We start from the raw sequence: 26380 nt of genomic DNA on the forward strand, positions 1-26380 counted from the left end.
GCGCTGTAAGCGCACTGCGGCTGCGCAAGCATGACAGCTATGGCGGCGGTGGAAGAGAATGTGAGCGGCCAGCTCCTGCCAGACATGGAGTTTATCACCCAGGAACTTGCCCGGCAGGACCCCACTGTGCTGTCTGTGGTGGCGGCGCTGGTTGTGGTGCTGCTCAGCCTGGGTGAGTATTAGCATGAAAGGCAGTATAACATTGTGTCCCTCCAGCTGTGGCACCACAAGTCTCAGGAATACCTACCAATCCTGCAGGGCCAAGTACAAGGTGCCATAGGCCTGTGTGATACAGTTATACCTGAATGTGACTGACAAATCTAAGAATGAGGAGTAACATTCGCCCTCTGATCCCTCGCACTCCAGATCCGATGTTCATCCAGTTCTTGCTGATGCATGGAGGCTGCACCAGGGAGTAGGGATCAGTGGGAGCAAAATAAGTCTTAGAACAGGACCTATTGGGGAGATCTCTTCTTTAAAGGGGTGGTCTGAAACATCCTAATCTATTTAATGCCACAATCTAATATCTTGTGTAATATACAGTATTTTCACTAAAGTCTCTATTGTCCCCTCACTACACAAACTGCTTTATTTTTTCTACTTCCTCTTTGATGCTTCATTTAAGAATCACCGTGCATGCTGGGATACTGAAATTACATACTACATGCTACATACTTAGGCAGTGAACAGGTTCATGCAGCTTAACACCTGAGCCTTACACTATGGCCGGTCCGAATAACTAAAACAATTGTTACCATCCACCTCTCGTGTCTCCCCTTTTCCTCATAGTCTGTAAGCTTGCGAGCAGGGCCCTCACTCCTCCTGGTATCTGTTTTGAACTGTATTTCTGTTATGCTGTAATGTCTATTGTCTGTACAAGTCCCCTCTATAATTTGTAAAGCGCTGCGGAATATGTTGGCACTATATAAATAAAACTATTATTATTAAGCATCGTTGGGGGCACAGGCTGCGGTTTCTGCTGGAGCCCCCGGCCAGAACAAAGCGTCATCAGTGATATCTATTTTAGGGGCCATCAGATGCTCAGTAGATTCTTCTGTACTGTGTGATATGCACAGTGACAGTGCACGCTCTCCTGGCTCTGTGTGATATGCACAGTGACTGTGCACGCTCTCCTGACTCTGTGTGATATGCACAGTGACAGTGCACGCTCTCCTGGCTCTGTGTGATATGCACAGTGACAGTGCACGCTCTCCTGCCTCTGTGTGATATGCACAGTGACAGTGCACGCTCTCGCTGGCTCTGTGTGATATGCACAGTGACAGTGTACGCTCTCGCTGGCTCTGTGTGATATGCACAGTGACAGTGCACGCTCTCGCTGGCTCTGTGTGATATGCACAGTGACAGTGCACGCTCTCGCTGGCTCTGTGTGATATGCACAGTGACAGTGCACGCTCTCGCTGGCTCTGTGTGATATGCACAGTGACAGTGCACGCTCTCGCTGGCTCTGTGTGATATGCACAGTGACAGTGCACGCTCTCGCTGGCTCTGTGTGATATGCACAGTGACAGTGCACGCTCGCCTGGCTCTGATTACAAATGGCCTGAATGGGAGCACACTGTCAGTGCGCATTGTAAGAATATCTGACATGCAAAGACCAGTGTTTGGATCAGTTCATGTAAAGAACATGTCTACAACTGTGAACATTTAGTTTGTTATTTTTATGAAGAAAACCACAAATAGGACAGAATAACTGAAAACTTGTACATAACTATTCCCACCCCCCACCCCAAAATAAAATATTTATCGAGCCTCCTTTTGCAGCAAGTACAGCTGTAAGTCACTTTGGGTAAGTCTCCATTAACTTTCCACGTTTTGCCGCTAGGATTTTTGCCCATTCCGCAAGACAAAACTGTTCAAGCTCCTTCAAGTTAGATGGTTTCCTCTGGAGAACAGCAATCTTCAAGTCTGACCACAGATTATCGATTGGATTAAGGTCTGGGTACTGACTAGTCCACTCTAAAACATTTATCCACTCCCCTTAACCCCTTCCCGACCTGTGACACAGCGTATGCGTCATGAAAGTCGGTGCCAATCCGACCTGTGACGCATATGCTGTGTCACAGAATGATCGCGTCCCTGCAGATCCGGTGAAAGGGTTAACTCCCATTTCACCCGATCTGCAGGGACAGGGGGAGTGGTAGTTTTGCCCAGGGGGGGTGGCTTCACACCCCCCCCCCCCCCCCCCCCGTGGCTACGATCGCTCTGATTGGCAGTTTCACTTTCAACAGCCAATCAGAGCGATTTGTAATATTTCACCTATTATAACTGGTGAAATATTACAATCCAGCCATGCTGCAATATCATCGGCCATGGCTGGAAACATTGATGTGCCCATGCCCCACCTCACCCCACCGATCGCCCCCCCAGCCCTCCGATCTGTCCTTTACGCTGCTCCGCTCCCCTCCGTTCTCCTGTCCGCTCCCCTCCGTGCTCTTGTCCGCTCACCCCCGTGCTCCGATCCACCCCCCCTGCGCTCCGATCCACCCCCCTGCACTCCGATCCACCCCCCCTGCAGTCCGATCCACCCCCCCTGCAGTCCGATCCACCCCCCGATGCTCCAATGCACCCCCCCCCCGTGCTCCGATTTACCCCTCCATGCTCCGATCCACCCCCCCGTGCTCCCCCCCCCCCCCCCCCCCCACCCCATCATACTTACCGAGCCGTCCGTGGTCTTCTTTCCTGGGCGCCGCCATCTTCCAAAATGGCGGGCGCATGCGCAGTGCGCCCGCCAAATCTGCCGGCCGGCAGATTCGTTTCAAGTGCATTTTGATCACTGCGATAAAAATCACAGTGATCAAAATAAAAAAAATACTGAATGACCCCCCCCCCCCTTTGTCACCTTTGTCACCCCCATAGGTAGGGACAATAATAAAATAAAGATTTTTTTTTTTCTTCCACTAAGATTGGGGTAAGGGCTAGGGTTAGGGTTAGGGCTAGGGCTAGGGTTAGGGTTAGGAATGTGCACACGTATTCTGGTCCTCTGCGGATTTTTCCGCTGCGGATTTGATAAATCCGCAGTGCTAAACCACTGCGGATTTATGGCAGATTTACCGCGGTTTTTCTGCGCGTTTCACTGCGGTTTTACAACTGCGATTTTCTATTGTAGCAGTTGTAAAACCGCTGCGGAATCCACAGAAAGAAGCGACATGCTGCGGAATGTAAACCGCTGCGTTTCCGTGCAGTTTTTCTGCAGCATGTGTACAGCGATTTTTGTTTTCCATAGGTTTACATTGAACTGTAAACTCATGGGAAGCTGCTGCGGATCCGCAGCGTTTTCCGCAGCGTGTGCACATACCTTTAGAATTAGGCTATGTGCACACGGTGCGGATTTGGCTGCGGATCCGCAGCAGTGTTCCATCAGGTTTACAGTACCAAGTATACCTATGGAAAACCAAATCCGCTGTGCCCATGGTGCGGAAAATACCACGCGGGAACGCTGCGTTGTATTCTCCGCAGCATGTCAATTCTTTGTGCGGATTCCGCGGCGTTTTACACCTGTTCCTCAATAGGAATCCGCAGGTGAAATCCGCACAAAAAACACAGTAAATCCGCAGGTAAAACGCAGTGCCTTTTACCCGCAGATTTTTCAAAAATGATGCTGAAAAATTTCACACGAATCCGCAATGTGGGCACATAGCCTTAGGGTTAGGGTTGGGTTGGAATTAGGGTTGTGGTTAGGGGTGTTGGGGGGGTTAGGGTTGTGGTTAGGGGTGTGTTGCGGTTAGGGTTGTGATTAGGGTTATGGCTACAGTTGGGATTAGGGTTAGGGGTGTGTTGGGGTTAGTGTTGGAGGTAGAATTGAGGGGTTTCCACTGTTTAGGCACATCAGGGGTCTCCAAACGCAACATGGCGCCACCATTGATTCCAGACAATCTTGTATTCAAAAAGTCAAATGGTGCTCCCTCACTTCCGAGCCCCGACGTGTGCCCAAACAGTGGTTTACCCCCACATATGGGGTACCAGCATACTCAGGACAAACTGAGCAACAATTACTGGGGTCCAATTTCTCCTGTTACCCTTGTGAAAATAAAAAAATGCTTGCTAAAACATCATTTTTGAGGAAAGAAAACATATTTATTATTTTCACGGCTCTGCGTTATAAACTTCTGTGAAGCACTTGGGGGTTCAAAGTGCTCACCACACATCTAGATAAGTTCCTTTCGGGGTCTAGTTTCCAAAATGGGGTCACTTGTGTGGGGTTTCTACTGTTTAGCCACATCAAGGGCTCTGCAAACGCAACGTGACGCCCGCAGAGCATTCCATCAAAGTCTGCATTTCAAAACGTCACTACTTCACTTCCGAGCCCCGGCATGTGCCCAAACAGTAGTTTACCCCCACATATGGGGTATCACCGTACTCAGGAGAAACGGGACAACAACTTTTGGGGTCAAATTTCTCTTGCTACCCTTGGGAAAATAAAAAATTGCTGGCTAAAAGATCATTTTTGAGAAAAATGTTTATTTTATTTTCATGGCTCTGCGTTATAAACTTCTGTGAAGCACTTGGGGGTTCAAAGTCCTCACCACACATCTAGATTAGTTCCTTAGGGGGTCTAGTTTCCAAAATGGGGTCATTTGTGGGGGATCTCCAATGTTTAGGCACACAAGGGCTCTCCAAACGTGACATGGTGTCCGCTAATGATTGGAGCTAATTTTCCATTTAAAAAGCCAAATGGCGTGACTTCCCTTCCGAGCCCTGCCGTGCGCCCAAACAGTGGTTTACCTCCACATATGGGGTATCAGCGTACTCAGGACAAACTGGACAATAACATTTGGGGTCCAATTTCTCCTAATACCCTTGGCAAAATAGGAAATTCCAGGCTAAAAAATCATTTTTGAGGAAAGAAAAGTTATTTTTTATTTTCTTGGCTCTGCCTTATAAACTTCTGTGAAGCAGCTGGGGGTTTAAAGTGCTCAATATGCATCTAGATAAGTTCCTTGGGGGGTCTAGTGTCCAAAATGGGGTCACTTGTGCGGGAGCTCCAATGTTTAGGCACACAGGGGCTCTCCAAACGTGACATGGTGTCCGCTAAAGAGTGGAGCCAATTTTTCATTCAAAAAGTCAAATGGCGCTCCTTCCCTTCCAAGCCCTGCCGTGCGCCCAAACAGTGGTTTACCCCCACATATGAGGTATCAGCGTACTCAGGACAAATTGGACAACAACTTTCATGGTTCAGTTTCTCCTTTTACCATTGTGAAATCAAAGAAATTGTTGCTAAAAGATAATTTTTGTGACTAAAAAGTTAAATGTTCATTTTTTCCTTCCATGTTGCTTCTGCTGCTGTGAAGCACCTGAAGGGTTAATAAACTTCTTGAATGGGGTTTTGTGCACCTTGAGGGGTGCAGTTTTTAGAATGGTGTCACTTTTGGGTATTTTCAGCCATATAGACCCCGTAAACTGACTTCAAATGTGAGGTGGTCCCTAAAAAAAATGGTTTTGTAAATTTCGTTGTAAAAATGAGAAATCGCTGGTCAAATTTTAACCCTTATAACTTCCTAGCAAAAAAAAATTTTGTTTCCAAAATTGTGCTGATGTAAAGTATACATGTGGGAAATGTTATTTATTAACTATTTTGTGTCACATAACTCTCTGGTTTAACAGAATAAAAATTCAAAATGTGAAAATTGCGAAATTTTCAAAATTTTCGCCAAATTTCCGTTTTTATCACAAATAAACGCAGAATTTATTGACCTAAATTTACCACTAACATGAAGCCCAATATGTCACGAAAAAACAATCTCAGAACCGCTAGGATCCGTTGAAGCGTTCCTGAGTTATTACCTCATAAAGGGACACTGGTCAGAATTGCAAAAAACGGCAAGGTCTTTAAGGTCAAAATAGGCTGGGTCATGAAGGGGTTAAACCACTCGAGTGTTGCTTTAGCAGTATGCTTTGGGTCATTGTCTTGTTGGAAGGTGAACTTCTATCCCAGTCTCAAATCACTGACAGACTGAAAGGTTTCGCTAAAGAATATCCCTGTATTTTGCACCACTCATCTTCCCCCTTGACTCAGACCATTTTTCCTGACCCTGCTGAAAAAAACACCCTCAGAGCTTGATTCTGCCACCATGTTTCACTGTGGGGACGGTGGTGGCAGCATGTTCCTGAATACACTTGAGGAGTCTCCCATATGTCTTTTGTGTAAGTAAAGGCTTTTTTCTGCCCACTGTTTTGTAAAGGCCACCTGTATGGAGTGTACGGCTTATTGTGGTCGTATGGACAGATGCTCCAGTCTCTGCTTGGGATCTCTGCAGCTCCTTCAGGGTTGCCTTTGGTCTCTGTGCTGCCTCTGATTAATACCCTCCTTTCCCGGGCTGAGAGTTTTGGTGGGCGGCCGCGTCTTGGCAGGTTTGTTGTGGTACCATGCTCTTTCCATTTGATGATAATGGATTTGATGGTGATCATCAGAGATTGGGACATTTTTTTTTATAACCCAACCCTGACTTGTGCTTCTCACCAACTTGGTCCCAGACTTGTTTGGAGATCTCCTTGGTCTTCATGGTGTTTGGTTAATGGTGTTGGAGCCTCTGTGGTCTTTCAGGAAAGGTAGAGCACGGTATATATACTGACAGACATGTGACACTCAGATTGCACACAGGGGGATGATCTGTCACTAAGCATGGGACTTATGAAGGGAATTGCTTGCACCAGAAATGCTTAGGAGCTTCATAGCAAGCAGGGTGAATACATATGCACATGCCAATTTTCAGTAATTTAATCCCAATAAATTTAATGTATTCCTATATTTTTGTCACGTTGCCAATTTAGATACGGTGATAAAGCATCACACACAAATCAGATTACAAAAATATTGAAACAGAAGTTGCAATGTAGCAAAATGGGTAAAAAGCCTAAAAGTGTATATTTTTGAAAGCCACTGTACCAGTTGCTGGAAAATCAGCAATAGTTGTTGGTTTTACAAGCTGTACCATGGACCCTACAGATGTCTCCTACAACTTCATTATGTTTAGTGTTTATTGTTCCTGAAGGCATGGGGTGAATGTTCAAGCTCTGATACCGATGTTCTAACTTCTGGTTCCTCTTCTTTAGTGATCTGGAGATTGCTGCGGGGACGTCAGAGCAGCCGCAGAGCCGTGCTACTTGTGGGCTTGTGTGACTCCGGAAAAAGCCTCCTCTTCTGCAGGGTATGCTGTGCAGCATTGGCATCTTTTGTCTGTAGCTAATGTAGATCAGGTTTTACCATTGTGAGCTCACATAGTAGCCCTGATGATGAACACGTGTATAGATGTTCAGTAGTTGTAGTTTCTACGCTCCCATTTAGACAATCCAATAATTTCCATACAAGCTTTTTGTAAGAATTTTCATCTCTTACTGTTACGTCTGTGTAAATAGACCAACAAACGCCCTACAAAATATCCAAGGAGTAGGTGATGACTTGTTGGTCGGTGGTGGTCCGACCGCTGGAAGTCACGCTGATCTGCAGAATGGGGGAACTCTTATCCCCATTAGAATGTATAAGGCATCTGCTTGTGTGACCTGCACTCCTTTCACTCCCTATGGGACTGCTGAGCGCGGACTTCACTTTTTCCTGCAGCCCCATAGAGAATGAATGGAGTGGCGGTCGGGCATCTGACCTCATTTGCCATTTTGTAATGGGGATAAAAAAATATATACATATACCGACCAAACTGCAAGTTGTCTATCCAGGGGATTGCTGATAACTTATTACTCAACAATCCCTTTTAAAAGGACCCTGTCACCAGACTTTTCCCATATGAGGTAAGGCCAGTACCATTCATCTCTGGTCTGCAGCATTCTAATACACAGTATATCTGCCCCCAATCCAACCAGCGAGACCTTTTATTATACTTGCCTATGGGGTGGTCTGGTCAGATGAGGGTCGCTGATGTTTATCTGGCGGCTCGTACGTTACTCAGTATCCAGCATCGCACTCCTGCACAGGCGTACTTCTCTCTCTGACCTGAATAAAGTGCTGCAGTTCGCTCGTGTAGGAAGAAGCCAAGGAGCGCTTGCGCATGCGCACTGAGAGAGAAGTACGCCTGTGCAGGAGCGCGATGCTGGGCACTGTTCATGACGTAGTACGCATCATCCACACGTTGCAAGAAGAGAGGAGGCACTGGACCCTACCAGCGACCGCCCCGTAGGAGAGAATAGGAAAATGTCTTTATTGTCTTGCAGGGTGGATTAGGGGCATGTATACAGCGTATTATAATGCTGTATACCGGGGATTACATGTACTGGCCTTACCTCATATGGGGAAAAACCTGGTGACAGCTTCCCTTTAAACCAGGGCATTTTAGCTTGTGCATGATCAAATTACAAACTAAAGCATGGAAGTGTCCTGCAATATCCATCGCCTCTATTCAGCAGATCCACGGTGAAGGACTGACTATTGAACTTGCATGTAGCTGGTCGGCAGTCATTTTACGGCCACGATTGTGCAGAATAAACCCAGAACAAGACGGCACAAGATGCTTTTACCTGATTTTATAAGGTGCATTCACAAGTCAGTCTAGAGCCTTGCTGGCAGTGTATAAAACAAGGTAATTGTGATGCCCGCTGTATGGACCCTGTGCCAATCCTCACTGTGCCAGATCACTATGGCATCCCATCCACGATAACACTGTGATGTGGTGGCACTTGGCTGTCGTCCCGTGGGACTGATAAACAAGAAGTGCTGGAGATCGATGGAGCAGGAATGAGGCAGAATCTTATTATGCACTTTGGTTTGTTTCACATTTAACGTTACTATGATGCATATGCAGGGTATGAGCGCATCTAGGAAACCTACAGGATCTCTGTGCGAACGTTGATGATCCAAGAAATTTAGGCTCATTACTAAGATTTTTTTTTTTTTTTTTTTTTTTTTTCAGTTTCTAAATGGAAAATTCCGGCAAACCCAAACTTCCATTTCTCCCAATTCCTCAATCTACAGAGGGAAGAATGAGAAGGTGAGAGAGCTTGGGATTACAGGGTACATGCCCTTCCCCCCCCCCACCCCAATTCTTCAAAATGGCGCACGTGATTCATGAATTTGTCACAAAATCACTATTGCTTTCTAGTTTTGTTCGTCACAAATTTTTGTGACTTCGGAACCAAAACGTTTCTATGACTTAACTGTCAGGAAGAAGGTCTAATATAAATTATTAAAGGGGCTGTTCACTCTCCATCTGGTGTTTTTCTCAGTCACGTGAAAATTGCAGCACTTGCTACAATGGTGTGACGTCCGGTCTGCTAATCGTAAATAGACTCATCTGGTTACAGGAGAATTGAGATGGCATGCTGGTCCTTTGCCCTCAGAATGCTGCTTCACAAATTACTGAATTTTTCAGATTATAAGATGCACTTTTTAGCAAGAAAAACTCTTGCTAAAAAGTGTGCACATCATATAGTCCAAAGGCAGCTTCCTGTGACAGAGAGCGCTGACACCGCATACTTCCCGATGACCGAGAGCTGCTCTCCTGCCCCACAATGACCTATATGATCGATGCAGAGCAGGAGAGGAAGCTCCCGGACCTTTAACGGAGACTGTACGTCTGAAGGACCAGCCACCCGACAAGCTCCAGGACTCTTCAGGTCTTGGAGTTATCACATGCCTGGAAGGAACTGCAAATTGTGTGTGTGTACAGTATGTAGCAAAGCTGTGTGCGTATAATACTGCAGGGAAATCCTGACAATAGATCTGTTACCTCCCTATTTTACCCTAGTGCATTAAAATTATTAATAAATGACCCTCCACTTTTCAGCACCAGGGAAGTTTTAATTGTTTTCCGCATTTTCTGCTGTCTAAACTTGGGGTGCTTCTCATAGTCTATATATTCCTTGAGCAGGGACTGTACTAGAATTAGTGCCCCATGCGATCGGCAGACGGAACGTGATGCAGTGCAGCAAGTTCCACCTCAAGGCCAAAATTTGAAACTGACTCCTAATAGTTGATGTTCAACAACCCAATTATTACAAAATCTTCTGTTAATACTTTGATTTGGAGATATTAATGTCCCTCGTCAGGCTCTTGCTTCAGGGTAATCTCACATTATATTACAATTCTGTGCACTAAACCATTGCCAGATTTCCAGAAAGGGTCAGACTACTGGATTTTAGGGATTTCTGTCCATATCGCCAATCTCTTTTCTCCTTATTCTTGTTCCTGCATCCACAGAGCTCTAGTTTCACCTTAGTTGATGTTCCCGGTCATGAAAGCTTAAGACTCCAGTTCCTGGACCAGTATAAGACGTCCGTCAGGTAATGTCTAAGACCTTCCATCAAATCTGTCATTCAAATAAACTTAATTTTAGTTATAGAAATCATATTGACTGTTGCCTATTATTTAAAGGGTTTATCCCATCTTCGTAGATGGATATTGTCGGATAGTTTGTAAATACAAGCACTTTGCAGCCTTTCTTCAGGTATTATAACCTTTCTTGTTTACAACTCGTTGCCTAGGAAACGACCACTGATGTCTAGCTTCTAAGCGCCGAACTGAAGATGGCCAGGATTAGGAGGCAATGGCACGCTCCAGTGACCCCCCCCCCCAGCTACCGTTAAGACCAAGCTCCATAAATAAGAGCTTATAGCCACTATATAGCAGCGGTGGTCGGTCTTCAAGGCATTAATCTGTAGACAAAAGAAAAGGGTTAATAACTCAAGAGCAGCTAAGCATTATATTGCAAAAGTGCTTGTATTTAGAAGAACAATCCAATAATGCCCATCCATGAAGATGGAAATAAGTCTATAAGGGTTTTGGGTTTTTTTCACTTGTCCTTGGCACAACTGCTAAGTTAGTGATTGTCTGCAGCAGTGATGGTTGCTGTAGTCGTGATGTCACCACTGCAGTGACAGAAAACACCGGAGCAGGCGCTGGACCGGGGGAAGGAAAGTACTATCTGTGTTTTGTGTTTAAAGTAGAATCCCAAATATTTTTTGAAAGGAGAAAAAAAAACAAAAAAAATTTAATAAAAATATCTTATGCGGCCGCAATAATTTGATAATCTCTTCTGTAATCCTGCAGGGCCATGATTTTTGTAGTGGACAGTTCATCATTCCAGCGTGAAGTAAAAGAGGTGGCAGAATTTTTCTACCAAATTTTGACAGATGCTACGTTGTTGCGAAACAATCCCCCAATTCTGGTTGCCTGCAACAAGCAAGGTGAGTTGTTTTCTAAAATGTCCAGAAAGGCTTAATCTTTATTCACACTTTAAGTGAACCTATTGCCACTAGACGCTGTTTTCCTGCAGACATAGGGTTATTTTGCAGGTTTATAGCATTTAAATCATACCTGACTGGCTTATTGGAGATGCGGCTACAGGGAGAAAATGACGTTTTATATTCTCCCTGCATTCACTCTCCTTCAGTCATCAGGGCGGTGCACGGAGTGGTCATCGCTTAACGAAACAGTGAGTGGGACCTGAGCTTCAAGAAAATGTCAGTGGTGAGGCAGGAGCAGGGTCCCAGCAGTGCTTAAGGAAAATGGCCACCAGAGTCGGCGCATGCGCAGATTGGGATTTTGGCTCAATGTCTCCTAACCTTTTCTTGAAGCTCAAGGCCCGCAGCCTCACACCTCCGAGATAACCCCTCTCCACCGCCGTCCCCCTACCCCCACATCCAGTAAGCTAAATTCAGACTATAAAACAAACTTGGGGGTGTTGCCGGGTCTTATAGTCCGCAGAATACGGTACATTATTTGTATGCAGAATCACCTTTACACCTGCAGGCATAATGCGTTTCTAGAGGAGAGATGTTCAACTTTTAAAGTGTACCTATGACTGTCATTTTTGTTCCAAAAATTAGCTATTTCTTGCCTACATCTTTTTTTCTAAATAGGAGTGATTTAAAAAAACAACTATTAAACTAACCTCTAAAGAACCTGAGTCTCCAGGAAGAGCAAGGTCTGGACTTTATGAATCTCCCACAACTCTACATTTGGTCTCAGAACACAAAATCTCGCACTTTAATCTACAGTTACGTCAATATGTTTGGACAGAGACAACATTTTTTTAAATTTTGGTTATAGACATTACCACAATGAATTTTAAACAAAACAATTCAGATGCAGTTGAAGTTCAGACTTTCAGCTTTCATTTGAGGGTATCCACATTAAAATTGGATGAAGGGTTTAAGAGTTTCAGCTCCTTAACATGTGCCAACCTGTTTTTAAAAAGACCAAAAGTAATTGGACAGATTAAATAATTTTAAATAAAATGTTCATTTCTAGTACTTAGTTGAAAACCCTTTGTTGGCAATGACTACCTGAAGTCTTGAACTCATGGACATCACCAGACGCTGTGTTTCCTCCTTTTTGATGCTCTGCCAGGCCTTCACTGCGGTGGTTTTCAGTTGCTGTTTGTTTGTGGGCCTTTCTGTCTGAAGTTTAGTCTTTAACAAGTGAAATGCATGCTCAATTGGGTTGAGATCAGGTGACTGACTTGGCCATTCAAGAATATTCCACTTCTTTGCTTTAATAAACTCCTGGGTTGCTTTGGCTTTATGTTTTGGGTCATTGTCCATCTGTAGTATGAAACGACGACCAATCAGTTTGGCTGCATTTGGCTGGATCTGAGCAAGGACTTTGAAGAGTTGGGGAAGAAAGTAAAGGAACTGGATGCACAGGTAGTTTTTTCTTCTATCCTTCCAGTAGACGGGCATGGCACCAGGAGATGGAACAGGATCCTTGATGCAAACAACTGGCTAAGACGATGGTGCAGACAACAAGGATTCGGATTCCTGGACCACGGTGTGAATTACTGGTATGATGGACTCCTCGCCAGAGACGGACTACACCTCAACAAACCTGGGAAACACACATTCGCCAGAAGACTCGCTACACTCATCAGGAGGGCGTTAAACTAGAAGAAGAGGGGACGGGAAGAAAAACATTAGACTCGAACAAAGACGACCCAGGAAAACATACTCTGAAGGGAGGTAAGAACATTTCTAAAACAATCCACAGTGAGGAGATTGGAACAAAACAAAATCCTCTAAACTGCATGCTCGCAAACGCCAGAAGCCTGACAAACAAGATGGAAGAACTAGAAGCAGAAATATCTACAGGTAACTTTGACATAGTGGGAATAACCGAGACATGGTTAGATGAAAGCTATGACTGGGCAGTCAACTTACAGGGTTACAGTCTGTTTAGAAAGGATCGTAAAAATCGGAGAGGAGGAGGGGTTTGTCTCTATGTAAAGTCTTGTCTAAAGTCCACTTTAAGGGAGGATATTAGCGAAGGGAATGAGGATGTCGAGTCCATATGGGTTGAAATTCATGGAGGGAAAAATGGTAACAAAATTCTCATTGGGGTCTGTTACAAACCCCCAAATATAACAGAAAGCATGGAAAGTCTACTTCTAAAGCAGATAGATGAAGCTGCAACCCATAATGAGGTCCTGGTTATGGGGGACTTTAACTACCCGGATATTAACTGGGAAACAGAAACCTGTGAAACCCATAAAGGCAACAGGTTTCTGCTAATAACCAAGAAAAATTATCTTTCACAATTGGTGCAGAATCCAACCAGAGGAGCAGCACTTTTAGACCTAATACTATCTAATAGACCTGACAGAATAACAAATCTGCAGGTGGTCGGGCATTTAGGAAATAGCGACCACAATATTGTGCAGTTTCACCTGTCTTTCACTAGGGGGACTTGTCAGGGAGTCACAAAAATATTGAACTTTAGGAAGGCAAAGTTTGACCAGCTTAGAGATGCCCTTAATCTGGTAGACTGGGACAATATCCTCAGAAATAAGAATACAGATAATAAATGGGAAATGTTTAAGAACATCCTAAATAGGCAGTGTAAGCGGTTTATACCTTGTGGGAATAAAAGGACTAGAAATAGGAAAAACCCAATGTGGCTAAACAAAGAAGTAAGACGGGCAATTAACAGTAAAAAGAAAGCATTTGCACTACTAAAGCAGGATGGCACCATTGAAGCTCTAAAAAACTATAGGGAGAAAAATACTTTATCTAAAAAACTAATTAAAGCTGCCAAAAAGGAAACAGAGAAGCACATTGCTAAGGAGAGTAAAACTAATCCCAAACTGTTCTTCAACTATATCAATAGTAAAAGAATAAAAACTGAAAATGTAGGCCCCTTAAAAAATAGTGAGGAAAGAATGGTTGTAGATGACGAGGAAAAAGCTAACATATTAAACACCTTCTTCTCCACGGTATTCACGGTGGAAAATGAAATGCTAGGTGAAATCCCAAGAAACAATGAAAACCCTATATTAAGGGTCACCAATCTAACCCAAGAAGAGGTGCGAAACCGGCTAAATAAGATTAAAATAGATAAATCTCCGGGTCCGGATGGCATACACCCACGAGTACTAAGAGAACTAAGTAATGTAATAGATAAACCATTATTTCTTATTTTTAGTGACTCTATAGCGACAGGGTCTGTTCCGCAGGACTGGCGCATAGCAAATGTGGTGCCAATATTCAAAAAGGGCTCTAAAAGTGAACCTGGAAATTATAGGCCAGTAAGTCTAACCTCTATTGTTGGTAAAATATTTGAAGGGTTTCTGAGGGATGTTATTCTGGATTATCTCAATGAGAATAACTGTTTAACTCCATATCAGCATGGGTTTATGAGAAATCGCTCCTGTCAAACCAATCTAATCAGTTTTTATGAAGAGGTAAGCTATAGGCTGGACCACGGTGAGTCATTGGACGTGGTATATCTCGATTTTTCCAAAGCGTTTGATACCGTGCCGCACAAGAGGTTGGTACACAAAATGAGAATGCTTGGTCTGGGGGAACATGTGTGTAAATGGGTTAGTAACTGGCTTAGTGATAGAAAGCAGAGGGTGGTTATAAATGGTATAGTCTCTAACTGGGTCGCTGTGACCAGTGGGGTACCGCAGGGGTCAGTATTGGGACCTGTTCTCTTCAACATATTCATTAATGATCTGGTAGAAGGTTTACACAGTAAAATATCGATATTTGCAGATGATACAAAACTATGTAAAGCAGTTAATACAAGAGAAGATAGTATTCTGCTACAGATGGATCTGGATAAGTTGGAAACTTGGGCTGAAAGGTGGCAGATGAGGTTTAACAATGATAAATGTAAGGTTATACACATGGGAAGAGGGAATCAATATCACCATTACACACTGAACGGGAAACCACTGGGTAAATCTGACAGGGAGAAGGACTTGGGGATCCTAGTTAATGATAAACTTACCTGGAGCAGCCAGTGCCAGGCAGCAGCTGCCAAGGCAAACAGGATCATGGGGTGCATTAAAAGAGGTCTGGATACACATGATGAGAGCATTATACTGCCTCTGTACAAATCCCTAGTTAGACCGCACATGGAGTACTGTGTCCAGTTTTGGGCACCGGTGCTCAGGAAGGATATAATGGAACTAGAGAGAGTACAAAGGAGGGCAACAAAATTAATAAAGGGGATGGGAGAACTACAATACCCAGATAGATTAGCAAAATTAGGATTATTTAGTCTAGAAAAAAGACGACTGAGGGGCGATCTAATAACCATGTATAAGTATATAAGGGGACAATACAAATATCTCGCTGAGGATCTGTTTATACCAAGGAAGGTGACGGGCACAAGGGGGCATTCTTTGCGTCTGGAGGAGAGAAGGTTTTTCCACCAACATAGAAGAGGATTCTTTACTGTTAGGGCAGTGAGAATCTGGAATTGCTTGCCTGAGGAGGTGGTGATGGCGAACTCAGTCGAGGGGTTCAAGAGAGGCCTGGATGTCTTCCTGGAGCAGAACAATATTGTATCATACAATTATTAGGTTCTGTAGAAGGACGTAGATCTGGGTATTTATTATGATGGAATATAGGCTGAACTGGATGGACAAATGTCTTTTTTCGGCCTTACTAACTATGTTACTATGTTACATAGTATGGCTCTGAATACCTCAGAATTCATTCGGCTGCTTCTGTCCTGTGTCACATCATCAATAAACACTAGTGACCCAGTGCCACTGGCAGCCATGCATGCCCAAGCCATCACACTGCCTCCGCCGTGTTTTACAGATGATGTGGTATGCTTTGGATCATGAGCTGTACCACGCCTTCGCCATACTTTTCTCTTTCCATCATTCTGGCAGAGGTTGATCTTGGTTTCATCTGTCCAAAGAATGTTCTTCCAGAACTGTGCTGGCTTTTTTAGATGTTTTTTTAGCAAAGTCCAGTCTAGCCCTTTTATTCTTGATGCTTATGAGTAGCTTGCACCGTGCAGTGAACCCCTCTGTATTTACTTTCATGCAGTCTTCTCTTTAGGTAGATTTGGATATTGATATGCCGACCTCCTCGAGTGTTGTTCACTTGGTTGGCTGTTGTGAAGGGGTTTCTCTTCACCATGGAGATTATTCTGTGATCATCCACCACTGTTGTCTTCCGTGGGCGCCCAGGTCAGGACTTTTTGCATTGATGAGTTCACCAGTGCTTTCTTTCTTTCTCAGGATGTACCAAACTGTAGATTTTGCCTCTCCTAATATTGTAGCAATTTCTCGGATGTGTTTTTTCTGTTTTCACAGCTTAAGGATGGCTTGTTTCACCTGCATGGAGAGCTCCTTTGACCGCATGTTTACTTCACAGCAAAACCTTCCAAATTCAAGCACCACACCTCAAATCAACTCCAGGCCTTTTATCTGCTTAATTGAGAATGAAATAACGAAGGGATTGCCCACAAATGTCCATGAAATAGCCCTGCAGTCAATTGTCCAATTACTTTTGGTCCCTTTATAAACAGGGTGGCACATGTTAAGGAGCTGAAACTCCTAAACACTTCATCCAATTTTAATGTGGATACTCTCAAATGAAAGCTGAAAGTCTGAACTTCAACTGCATCTGAATTGTTTTATTTAAAATTCATTGTGGTAATGTCTATAACCAAAATTAGAAAAATGTTGTCTCTGTCCAAATATATATGGACGTAACTGTACTTCTGGTCCCTTTTAACCACAATATAAACAAGTGCTTCTCACTAAATTAGAATATCATCAAAAAGTTAATTTATTTCAGTTCTTCAAAACAAAAACTGAAACTCATATATTATATAGTCATTACACACAGTTATCTATTTCAAGTGTTTATTTCTGTTTTTGTTGATGATTATGGCTTACAGCCAATGAAAATCCAAAAGTCGTTATCTCAGTAAATTAGAATACTTTAGAACACCAGCTTGAAAAATGATTTTAAAATCCAAAATGGTGGCCAACAGAAATGTATGTTCAGTAACTGCACTCAATACTGGTTTGGGCTCCCTTTGCATCAATAACTGCATCAATGTGGCATGGAGGAGGATCAGCCTGTGGCACTGCTGAGGTGTTATGGAAGCCCAGGTTGCTTTGATAGCAGACTTCAGCTCATCTGCACAGTTGGGTCTGGTGTCTCTCATGTTCCTCTTGTCAATATCCCATAGATTCTCTATGGAGTTAAGGTCAGGTGAGTTCCCTGGCCAATCAAGCACAGTGATACTGCTGTTGTTAAACCAGGTATTGGTACTTTTGGCAGTGTGGACAGGTGCCAAGTCCTGCTGGAGAATGAAATTTCATCTCCAAAAAGCTTGTCAGCAGAGGGAAGCATGGAGTGCTCTCCAGTTCCCTGGTAGACGGCTGTGCTGACTTTGGTCTTGATAAAACACAGTGGACCTACACCAGCAGATGACATGGCTCCCCAAACCATCACTGATTGTGGAAACTTCACACTAGACCTCAAGCAGCTTGGATTGTGGCCTCTCCACTCTTCCTCCAGACTCTGGGACCTTCATCTCAAAACAACACCTTGGACCACTGAGCAACAGTCCAGTTCTTTTTCTCCTTGGCCCAGGTAAGACGCTTCTGGTGAGGCCTATTGTTCATGAGTGTCTTTCTCTTGTAGCAATGACTCCAGTAGCAGTGCACTCCTTGTGAATCTCCCCAAAACTTTGGAATGACCTTTTTGTTAACAATCCTTTCAAGGCTGCGGTTATCCCGGTTGCTTGTGCACCATTTTCTCCAACACTTTCCTTCCACTCAACTTTCCATTAATATGCTTGGCTACAGCACTCTGTGAACAGCCAGCTTCTTTAGCAATGACCTTTTGTGGCTTCCCCTCCTTGTGGAGTGTCAATGGCTGCCTTCTGGACATCTGTCAAGTCAACAGACTTCCCCATGATTGTGGAGCTACTGACACAGACTGCGGGACTTTTTTTTAAATGCTTAAAAAGCTTTTGCAGGTGTTTTTTGTTAATTATTCTAATTTACTAAGATAATGACTTTTGGGTTTTCATTGGCTATAAGCCATAATCTCAACATTAACAGAAATAAACACTAGAAATAGATCACTCTGTGTGTAATGACTCTATACAATGAGTTTCACTCTTTGTATTGAAGAACTGAAATTAACTTTTTGATGACATTATAATTTTGTGAGCAGCACCTGTACATGTGGGTTCAAATTGTTCTCCAAACACGTAGATGAATTTTTGTAGGGGTCTCGTTTCAAAAATATGGTGGCTAGTGGGGGTTTCTGTTAGTTTGCCAGCTCAAGGACTCTGCAACAAGTTCACTATTAATATAAAGTATCAGGAATAAAAAGCAATCTCAAAATCCCATGGACATGTTGAAGCTTTTCAGATATCATATTCAAGGGCACGGAGTCACTTTTTTGGCACATTTTTCAAATCTGACCAATCATTAAGGGAATAAACTTTTTTCCCACTGAACAGTTGGCTGTAGGCGATATGATTGTCTGCGTCCTTTTTAGCTATTTCTTTAGGACAAAAGTGGGTTACAGAACTTTTTATAGATCGGTTTTAACAATGTTTTTCCTCTTAACAGATATATCCATGGCCAAGTCGGCTAAACTTATACAGCAGCAGCTGGAACGGGAATTGTAAGTGCATCCATGAGTAATTGTAAGGGTGGGCTCGCAGATACGTGGTGTGCTAGTACAAAGGCTTCTGGGCTTCAGTGAAACATTGTTAGGGCTAATTATACAGTAAGGATGGATTTACCCAGAAGTGTTGAGTATGTACGTTCCCCCCCTGACGGTCTTAAAAGACCTCTGAGAGGCATTTTATCATATTAACCCCTCTGTGACCTTAGACGTACTATCCCGTCGAGGTGCCCTGGGCTTATCTGACCCTGGACGGGATAGTACGTCATAGCCGATCGGCCGCGCTCACGGGGGGAGCGCGGCCGATCGCGGCCGGGTGTCAGCTGCTTATCGCAGCTGACATCCGGCACTATGTGCCAGGAGCGGTCACGGACCGCCCCCGGCACATTAACCCCTGGCACACCGCGATCAAAGATGATCGCGATGTGCCGGCGGTGCAGGGAAGCACCGCGCAGGGAGGGGGCTCCCTGCGGGCTTCCCTGAGCCCCCCGCAGCAACGCGATGTGATCGCGTTGCTGCGAGGGTCTCCTCACCTCCCTCCCTGCTCGAGCCCCGGATCCAAGATGGCCGCGGATCCGGGTCCTGCAGGGAGGGAGGTGGCTTCACAGAGCCTGCTTAGAGCAGGCACTGTGAAGGCTGCAGCGCTGCATGTCAGATCAGTGATCTGACAGAGTGCTGTGCAAACTGTCAGATCACTGATCTGTGATGTCCCCCCCTGGGACAAAGTAAAAAAGTAAAAAAAAAATTTTCCAAATGTGTAAAAAAAATAAAAAAAAATATTCCAAAATAATGAAAAAAAAATATATATATTATTCCCATAAATACATTTCTTCATCTAAATAAAAAAAAAAAACCAATAAAAGTACACATATTTAGTATCGCCGCGTCCGTAACGACCCGACCTATAAAACTGTCCCACTAGTTAACCCCTTCAGTAAACACCGTAAGAAAAAAAAAAAAAAAAACGAGGCAAAAAACAACGCTTTATTATCATACCGCCGAACAAAAAGTGGAATAACACGCGATCAAAAGGACAGATATAAATAACCATGGTACCGCTGAAAGCGTCATATTGTCCCGCAAAAAAAGAGCCGCCATACAGCATCATCAGCAAAAAAATAAAAAAGTTATAGTCCTGAGAATAAAGCGATGCAAAAATAATTATTTTTTCTGTAAAATAGTTTTTATCGTATAAAAGCACCAAACCATAAAAAAATGATATAAATGAGGTATCGCTGTAATCGTACTGACCCGAAGAATAAAACTGATTTATCAATTTTACCAAACGCGGAACGGTATAAACGCCTCCCCCAATAGAAATTCATGAATAGCTGGCTTTTGGTCATTCTTCCTCACAAAAATCGGAATAAAAAGCGATAAAAAAATGTCACGTGCCCAAAAATGTTTTCAATAAAAACGTCAACTCGTCCCGCAAAAAACAAGACCTCACATGACTCTGTGGACCAAAATATGGAAAAATTATAGCTCTCAAAATGTGGTATTGCAGTGTGTGACGGCTGCCAATCATAAAAATCCGCTAAAAAACTCGCTATAAAAGTAAATCAAACCCCCCTTCATCACCCCCTTAGTTAGGGAAAAATAAAAAAAAATGTATTTATTTCCATTTTCCCATTAGGGCTAGGGTTAGGGCTAGGGTTAGGGCTAGGGTTAGGGCTAGGGTTAGGGCTAGGGTTAGGGCTAGGGTTAGGGCTAGGGTTAGGGTTAGGGCTAGGGTTAGGGCTAGGGTTAGGGTTAGGGCTAGGGTTAGGGCTAGGGTTAGGGCTAGGGTTAGGGCTAGGGTTAGGGCTAGGGTTAGGGCTAGGGTTAGGGTTAGGACTAGGGTTAGGGCTAGGGTTAGGGTTGGGGCTACAGTTAGGGTTGGGGCTAAAGTTAGGGTTAGGGTTTAGATTACATTTACTGTTGGGAATAGGGTTGGGATTAGGGTTAGGGGTGTGTCAGGGTTAGAGGTGTGGTTAGGGTTACCGTTGGAATTAGGGTTAGGGGTGTGTTTAGATTAGGGTTTCAGTTATAATTGGGGGGTTTCCACTGTTTCGGCACATCAGGGGCTCTCCAAACACGACATGGCGTCCGATCTCAATTCCAGCCAATTCTGCGTTGAAAAAGTAAAACAGTGCTCCTTCCCTTCCGAGCTCTCCTGTGTGCCCAAACAGGGGTTTACCCCAACATATGGGGTATCAGCGTACTCAGGACAAATTGGACAACAACTTTTGTGGACCAATTTCTCCTGTTACCCTTGGGAAAATACAAAACTGGGGGCTAAAAAATAATTTTTGTGGGAAAACAAAAAGATTTTTTATTTTCACGGCTCTGCGTTATAAACTGTAGTGAAACACTTGGGGGTTCAAAGTTCTCACAACACATCTAGATAAGTTCATTGAGGGGTCTAGTTTCCAATATGGGGTCACTTGTGGGGGGTTTCTACTGTTTAGGTACATTAGGGGCTCTGCAAACGCAATGTGACGCCTGCAGACCAATCCATCTAAGTCTGCATTCCAAATGATGCTCCTTCCCTTCCGAGCCCTCCCATGCGCCCAAACGGTGGTTCCCCCCCACATATCGGGTATCAGCGTACTCAGGACAAATTGGACAACAACATTTAGGGTCCAATTTCTCCTGCTAACCTTGGAAAAATACAAAACTGGGGGCTAAAATATAATTTTTGTGGAAAAAAAAATATTTTTTATTTGCATGGCTCTGCGTTATAAACTGTAGTGAAATACTTGGGGGTTCAAAGCTCTCACAACACATCAAGATGAGTTCCTTAGGGGGTCTACTTTCCAAAATGGGGTCACTTGTGGGGGGTTTCTACTGTTTAGGTACATTAGGGGCTCTGCAAACGCAATGTGACGCCTGCAGACCATTCCATCTAAGTCTGCATTCCAAATGGCGCTCCTTCCCTTCCGAGCCCTCCCATGCGCCCAAACGGTGGTTCCCCCCCACATATGGGGTATCAGCGTACTCAGGACAAATTGGACAACAACTTTTGGGGTCCAATTTCTCCTGTTACCCTAGGGAAAATACAAAACTGGGGGCTAAAAAATAATTTTTGTGGGAAAAAAATTTTGTTTTATTTTTATGGCTCTGCATTATAAACTTCTGTGAAGCACTTGGTGGGTCAAAGTGCTCACCACACATCCAGATAAGTTCCTTAGGGGGTCTACTTTCCAAAATGGTGTCACTTGTGGGGGGTTTCAATGTTTAGGCACATCAGTGGCTCTCCAAACGCAACATGGCGTCCCATCTCAATTCCTGTCAATTTTGCATTGAAAAGTCAAATAGCGCTCCTTCCCTTCCGAGCTCTCCCATGCGCCCAAACAGTGGTTTACTGCCACATATGGGGTATCGGCGTACTCAGGACAAATTGGACAACAACTTTTTGGGTCCAATTTCTCCTGTTACCCTTGGTAAAATAAAACAAATTGGAGCTGAAGTAAATTTTTTGTGTAAAAAAGTTAAATGTTCATTTTTATTTAAACATTCCAAAAATTCCTATTAAACACCTGAAGGGTTAATAAACTTCTTGAATGTGGTTTTGAGCACCTTGAGGGGTGCAGTTTTTAGAATGGTGTCACACTTGGGCATTTTCTATCATATAGACCCCTCAAAATGACTTCAAATGAGACGTGGTCCCTAAAAAAAAATGGTGTTGTAAAAATGAGAAATTGCTGGTCAACTTTTAACCCTTATAACTCCCTAACAAAAAAAAAAATTGGTTCCAAAATTATGCTGATGTAAAGGAGACATGTGGGAAATGTTACTTATTAAGTATTTTGTGTGACATATCTCTGTGATTTAATTGCATAAAAATTCAAAGTTTGAAAATTGCGAAATTTTCAAAATTTTCGCCAAATTTCCGTTTTTTTCACAAATAAACGCAGGTACTATCAAAGAAATTTTACCACTATCATGAAGTACAATATGTCACGAGAAAACAATGTCAGAATCACCAGGATCCGTTGAAGCGTTTCGGAGTTATAACCTCATAAAGGGACAGTGGTCAGAATTGTAAAAATTGGCCTGGTCATTAACATGCAAACCACCCTTGGGGGTAAAGGGGTTAAAACATTCTTTTGATTGCTGATTTCCCCTGTAACTGGGGCTGGTATATTTGTCCTAGTTACAGGGGAATTTCAGCCTCCAGACTGCATATTGGGACACGACAGCTTCTGCTCTGTTTTTACACTCAGCAATCGTATGACTGCAGGGTGTTGAGGAGGACGTCCTGACAGCGCTTCTTAATGTGCACACACAGGTTCAGCACTGTAATTCATAGAAAAAAAGATGTAAAATGAACCCACAAAGATAAAAATATCAGATATAGATCAATCTTTATTATTACATACATACACACAGGTTCAGCACTGTGTATAGAGAGATGGGAAGCATGGTAGTAATCACGTTTGTTTTCTGTGGGGAGTCTGGCTGTGTCTAATAGTCGGCTCCCCATACCTGCATGATCTTCTGTAAACTGCTTAGACTGCATTGATGTTTTAGAATTTCAGTACAGGGTAAAGTGTGGACTGCCCGGACGTTTATAGTCCATGTGCGGTCCAGAAGTATCGGTATGAAAGGATGGATTGTAATCACACTGTGCCAGTGGATCTGTGTGTGAACTGGGCCCCATTGAATTCCGATGTGACTAGTTCCTAGCGTACGCTTTCTCTTCCCGCACAGTTTGGACATGGCGTTAGAGCATCTCTTGTGTTGGAGGACTGGTCCTGCATTAAGCAGCCCTTTGAATGAAACGATCACCATGTAAAGCTTTATTTCCCTTGTGGTGTTGCTGCAGGAAATGGAATAGATACTGTCAAGTTTCTACATGGATTACAGCAGGAAGACCATTCATGATGAGTTTAACCTAGGGTTTGTCCGAACCCTTTTTAGAGGGAACCTGTCACCCCCCCCCCCCAAGGCGTTTAACTAAAAGAGCCACCTTGTACAGCACTAATGCTGCATTCTGACAAGGTGGCTCTTTTAGTTCGGGTCCCTGCAAATGCTGAAATAATCGCTTTTATAATATGCCCCTCATACCTGAAGTTTGTCAGGGCGGGGGCATGTCTTCTCACCCCTGACACAAACGCCTCCCAGCCGTCACTCAGGGTGTCCTTGCGCCGCCTCCATTTCCTTCCTGAACGTCCCCAGTGCCTGTGCTGTAAATTTTTTTTCCGGGCATGCACAGTTTGCGCTGCCCGCCGAACTTACAGCGCAGACGCCGGGGACGTTGAGAAAGGAAATTGAGGCGGCGCAAGGACACCCTGTGTGACGGCTGGGAGGCGTTTGTGTTAGGGGGGAAAAGACATGCCCCCTCCCTGACAAACTTCAGGTATGAGGGGCATATTATAAAAGCGATTATTTCAGCGTTTGCAGGGACCCGAACTAAAAGCCACCTTGGCAGAATGCAGCATTAGTGCTGCACAAGGTGGCTCTTTTAGTTAAAAACGCCTGGGGGGGGCAGGTTCCCTTTAAAGGGAATCTGTCACTAAGTTTTTGCCACCTAATCTGAGCAACACAATGTACAGACAAAGACCCTGATTCCAGCGATGTCTTGTAGTTTAATGTTTTTCTTATAAAACAGTGATTTTATCACTGTAGGACTAATAAACCTGCCAGGAAGTCCTCCATATTCCTGAACGCTGTATAACCCCACCACCACCGATTGGCACCTTTCTGCCTATGGACAGTGCAGACAGAAAGCTGGTGATCAGTTATGAGGGTTATACAGAGCTCAGCATTCAGAGAGATGCAGCAAGCGGCCCAGTAAGTGATATGTCACTTGAGTCGGGGTCTCTGCCCCACGTGATGCTGGTGTCAAAAACCTAATGATGGATTGCCTTTAAGTCGTTAAATCTCTTTACAGTTTGACAGAATGACTTAGAAGGATTCTGTTGCTTTGGCCAGTGGTTTCCTTGATCTGTTTTTGGAAAAGAATGGTGATGCCATCACTGCCTCGTTACCCAGCTTTCTCAGACTTTACACTAGTACGTTAGTCTTCTATGTGGGTGGAAGGTAAACTTCCCATAGCGGCTTCAGATCTGGTGCAGACCCTGCACCTGGACCAAGCAGTAGAGATACCGGAGGAATGGATGGGAGGTTGTGTGCCAGGTAATAACCTGTGGTGTTCTTCTCCTTTATAATAGGAATACCCTGCGTGTCACCCAGTCGGCAGCTCCCAGCACCCTGGAAGGCACCAATTCACCAGCAACCACACAGCTAGGGAAGAAAGGGAAAGACTTTGAGTTCTCCCAACTTCCTCTGAAGATTGAATTCCTGGAGTGCAGCGCGAGAGACGGCAAGGAAGAGGAAGGGGACGCAAATCTAGGCAACGTGGAAGGATGGCTGGCAAAGCTGGCCTGAGGAAAAATGGCTTCTAGACTCGCAGAACTCCATTATATGTCATGTTTCCGCGTTGCTGTGAAAAAATAGACCTTGCTTCATGAAGATCGGCGCTGTTCACGCGGGTCCTGGTGAGGGGTGAAGTCAGACACTGCCGATTCAGGAGGTGATTGACGCCTCTTAATGAATCGGTAGCATCTGACAAGTGGCATGTGTGTTTCTTGCCACTAATCTCACTTCAGTCGAGGATTAGAGTAAAATGTGACAAGTGGGTGTTGCCCCAGCTCGGCCCACTGAGCAAAAATGAGCTAAAAGTTGCAAAATTTTACCGCTACCTCGAGTTGGGCCAAAATTTTGCAACTTTTCAGAGCTTTTTCCGACAGTATTCGAGGCCAAAGTATTTTTTTTTCCTTCTGCCAACTATTTATCTAGAAATATCAGCAGAGGCTCTTAAAGGGATTTCTAGAGCTGCGGTCACTGTGTAGAGTCGCCGTGCTGCTGTACTCGGGAATTGACTCGACACGGTGCTTGGATCTGTGCTGTGTCACTAACTACACTGTAACATCAACCAACGATGTAGCGGGTGATCGGTCAGGTTTTGGGACCCCCATCAATATGATATTGATGACTTTTCCCAAAGAAAGATCATCAATATCGAACAAGTGGACAACCCCTTGAAAGCACGCCTGATAATGCGAAAAAGCTATCATGGATTTTTATGAATAACTGATGGTTACAGAATTTCTGCTGCCTTCGCAATTACAAGGTGCGCACATGTCTATTGATAACCTGTATGAATAGAATATTTTTTTACCAGCACATATTTATGTTCAATAAAACGTAGTTGTGCCTCCAAGTGTGTAATGTGCAGTTGTGGGAGACCCGGCTCGTAAGGGTGATAGCCAAGCTCTGCATCCAGCATATGCAATGTGTGACTGCACAGCGGCTTTGTACAACTTGCTCTATTATGTGGCTACATTGTAAGTGAAGGTGCAACAAGCAAATCGCAAAAAAACCCAAGCCTGCTGGCATTTTTGAGACTTGACATCACATTGGCATCTCATTCCCTGAAATCATGGCGCGATGTTACAGCAGCCCCAGCATTAGGGTGCACGCTTCTGCCAAATCAAGCTAGTTACTTGGTCCATGCCATAACGTGATGCACTAG

The 26380-nt window shown here is 44.0% G+C and overlaps 1 protein-coding gene across 1 annotated transcript; it reads left to right on the forward strand.

The window, feature by feature from the left end:
• On the forward strand, nucleotides 1-26068 carry SRPRB (SRP receptor subunit beta). Its single transcript, XM_069727921.1, has 7 exons — nucleotides 1-172; nucleotides 7072-7166; nucleotides 8877-8954; nucleotides 10163-10245; nucleotides 11012-11148; nucleotides 18801-18855; nucleotides 25017-26068. Exons 1-7 carry the CDS (start codon nucleotides 31-33, stop codon nucleotides 25231-25233), a joined length of 807 nt encoding a protein of 268 aa, XP_069584022.1. The 5' UTR covers nucleotides 1-30; the 3' UTR covers nucleotides 25234-26068.
• The last annotated feature ends 312 nt before the right edge of the window (nucleotides 26069-26380 follow it).

The sequence above is a fragment of the Ranitomeya imitator genome, chromosome 5 (genome assembly GCF_032444005.1).
Source record: "Ranitomeya imitator isolate aRanImi1 chromosome 5, aRanImi1.pri, whole genome shotgun sequence".
NCBI lineage: Eukaryota > Metazoa > Chordata > Amphibia > Anura > Dendrobatidae > Ranitomeya > Ranitomeya imitator.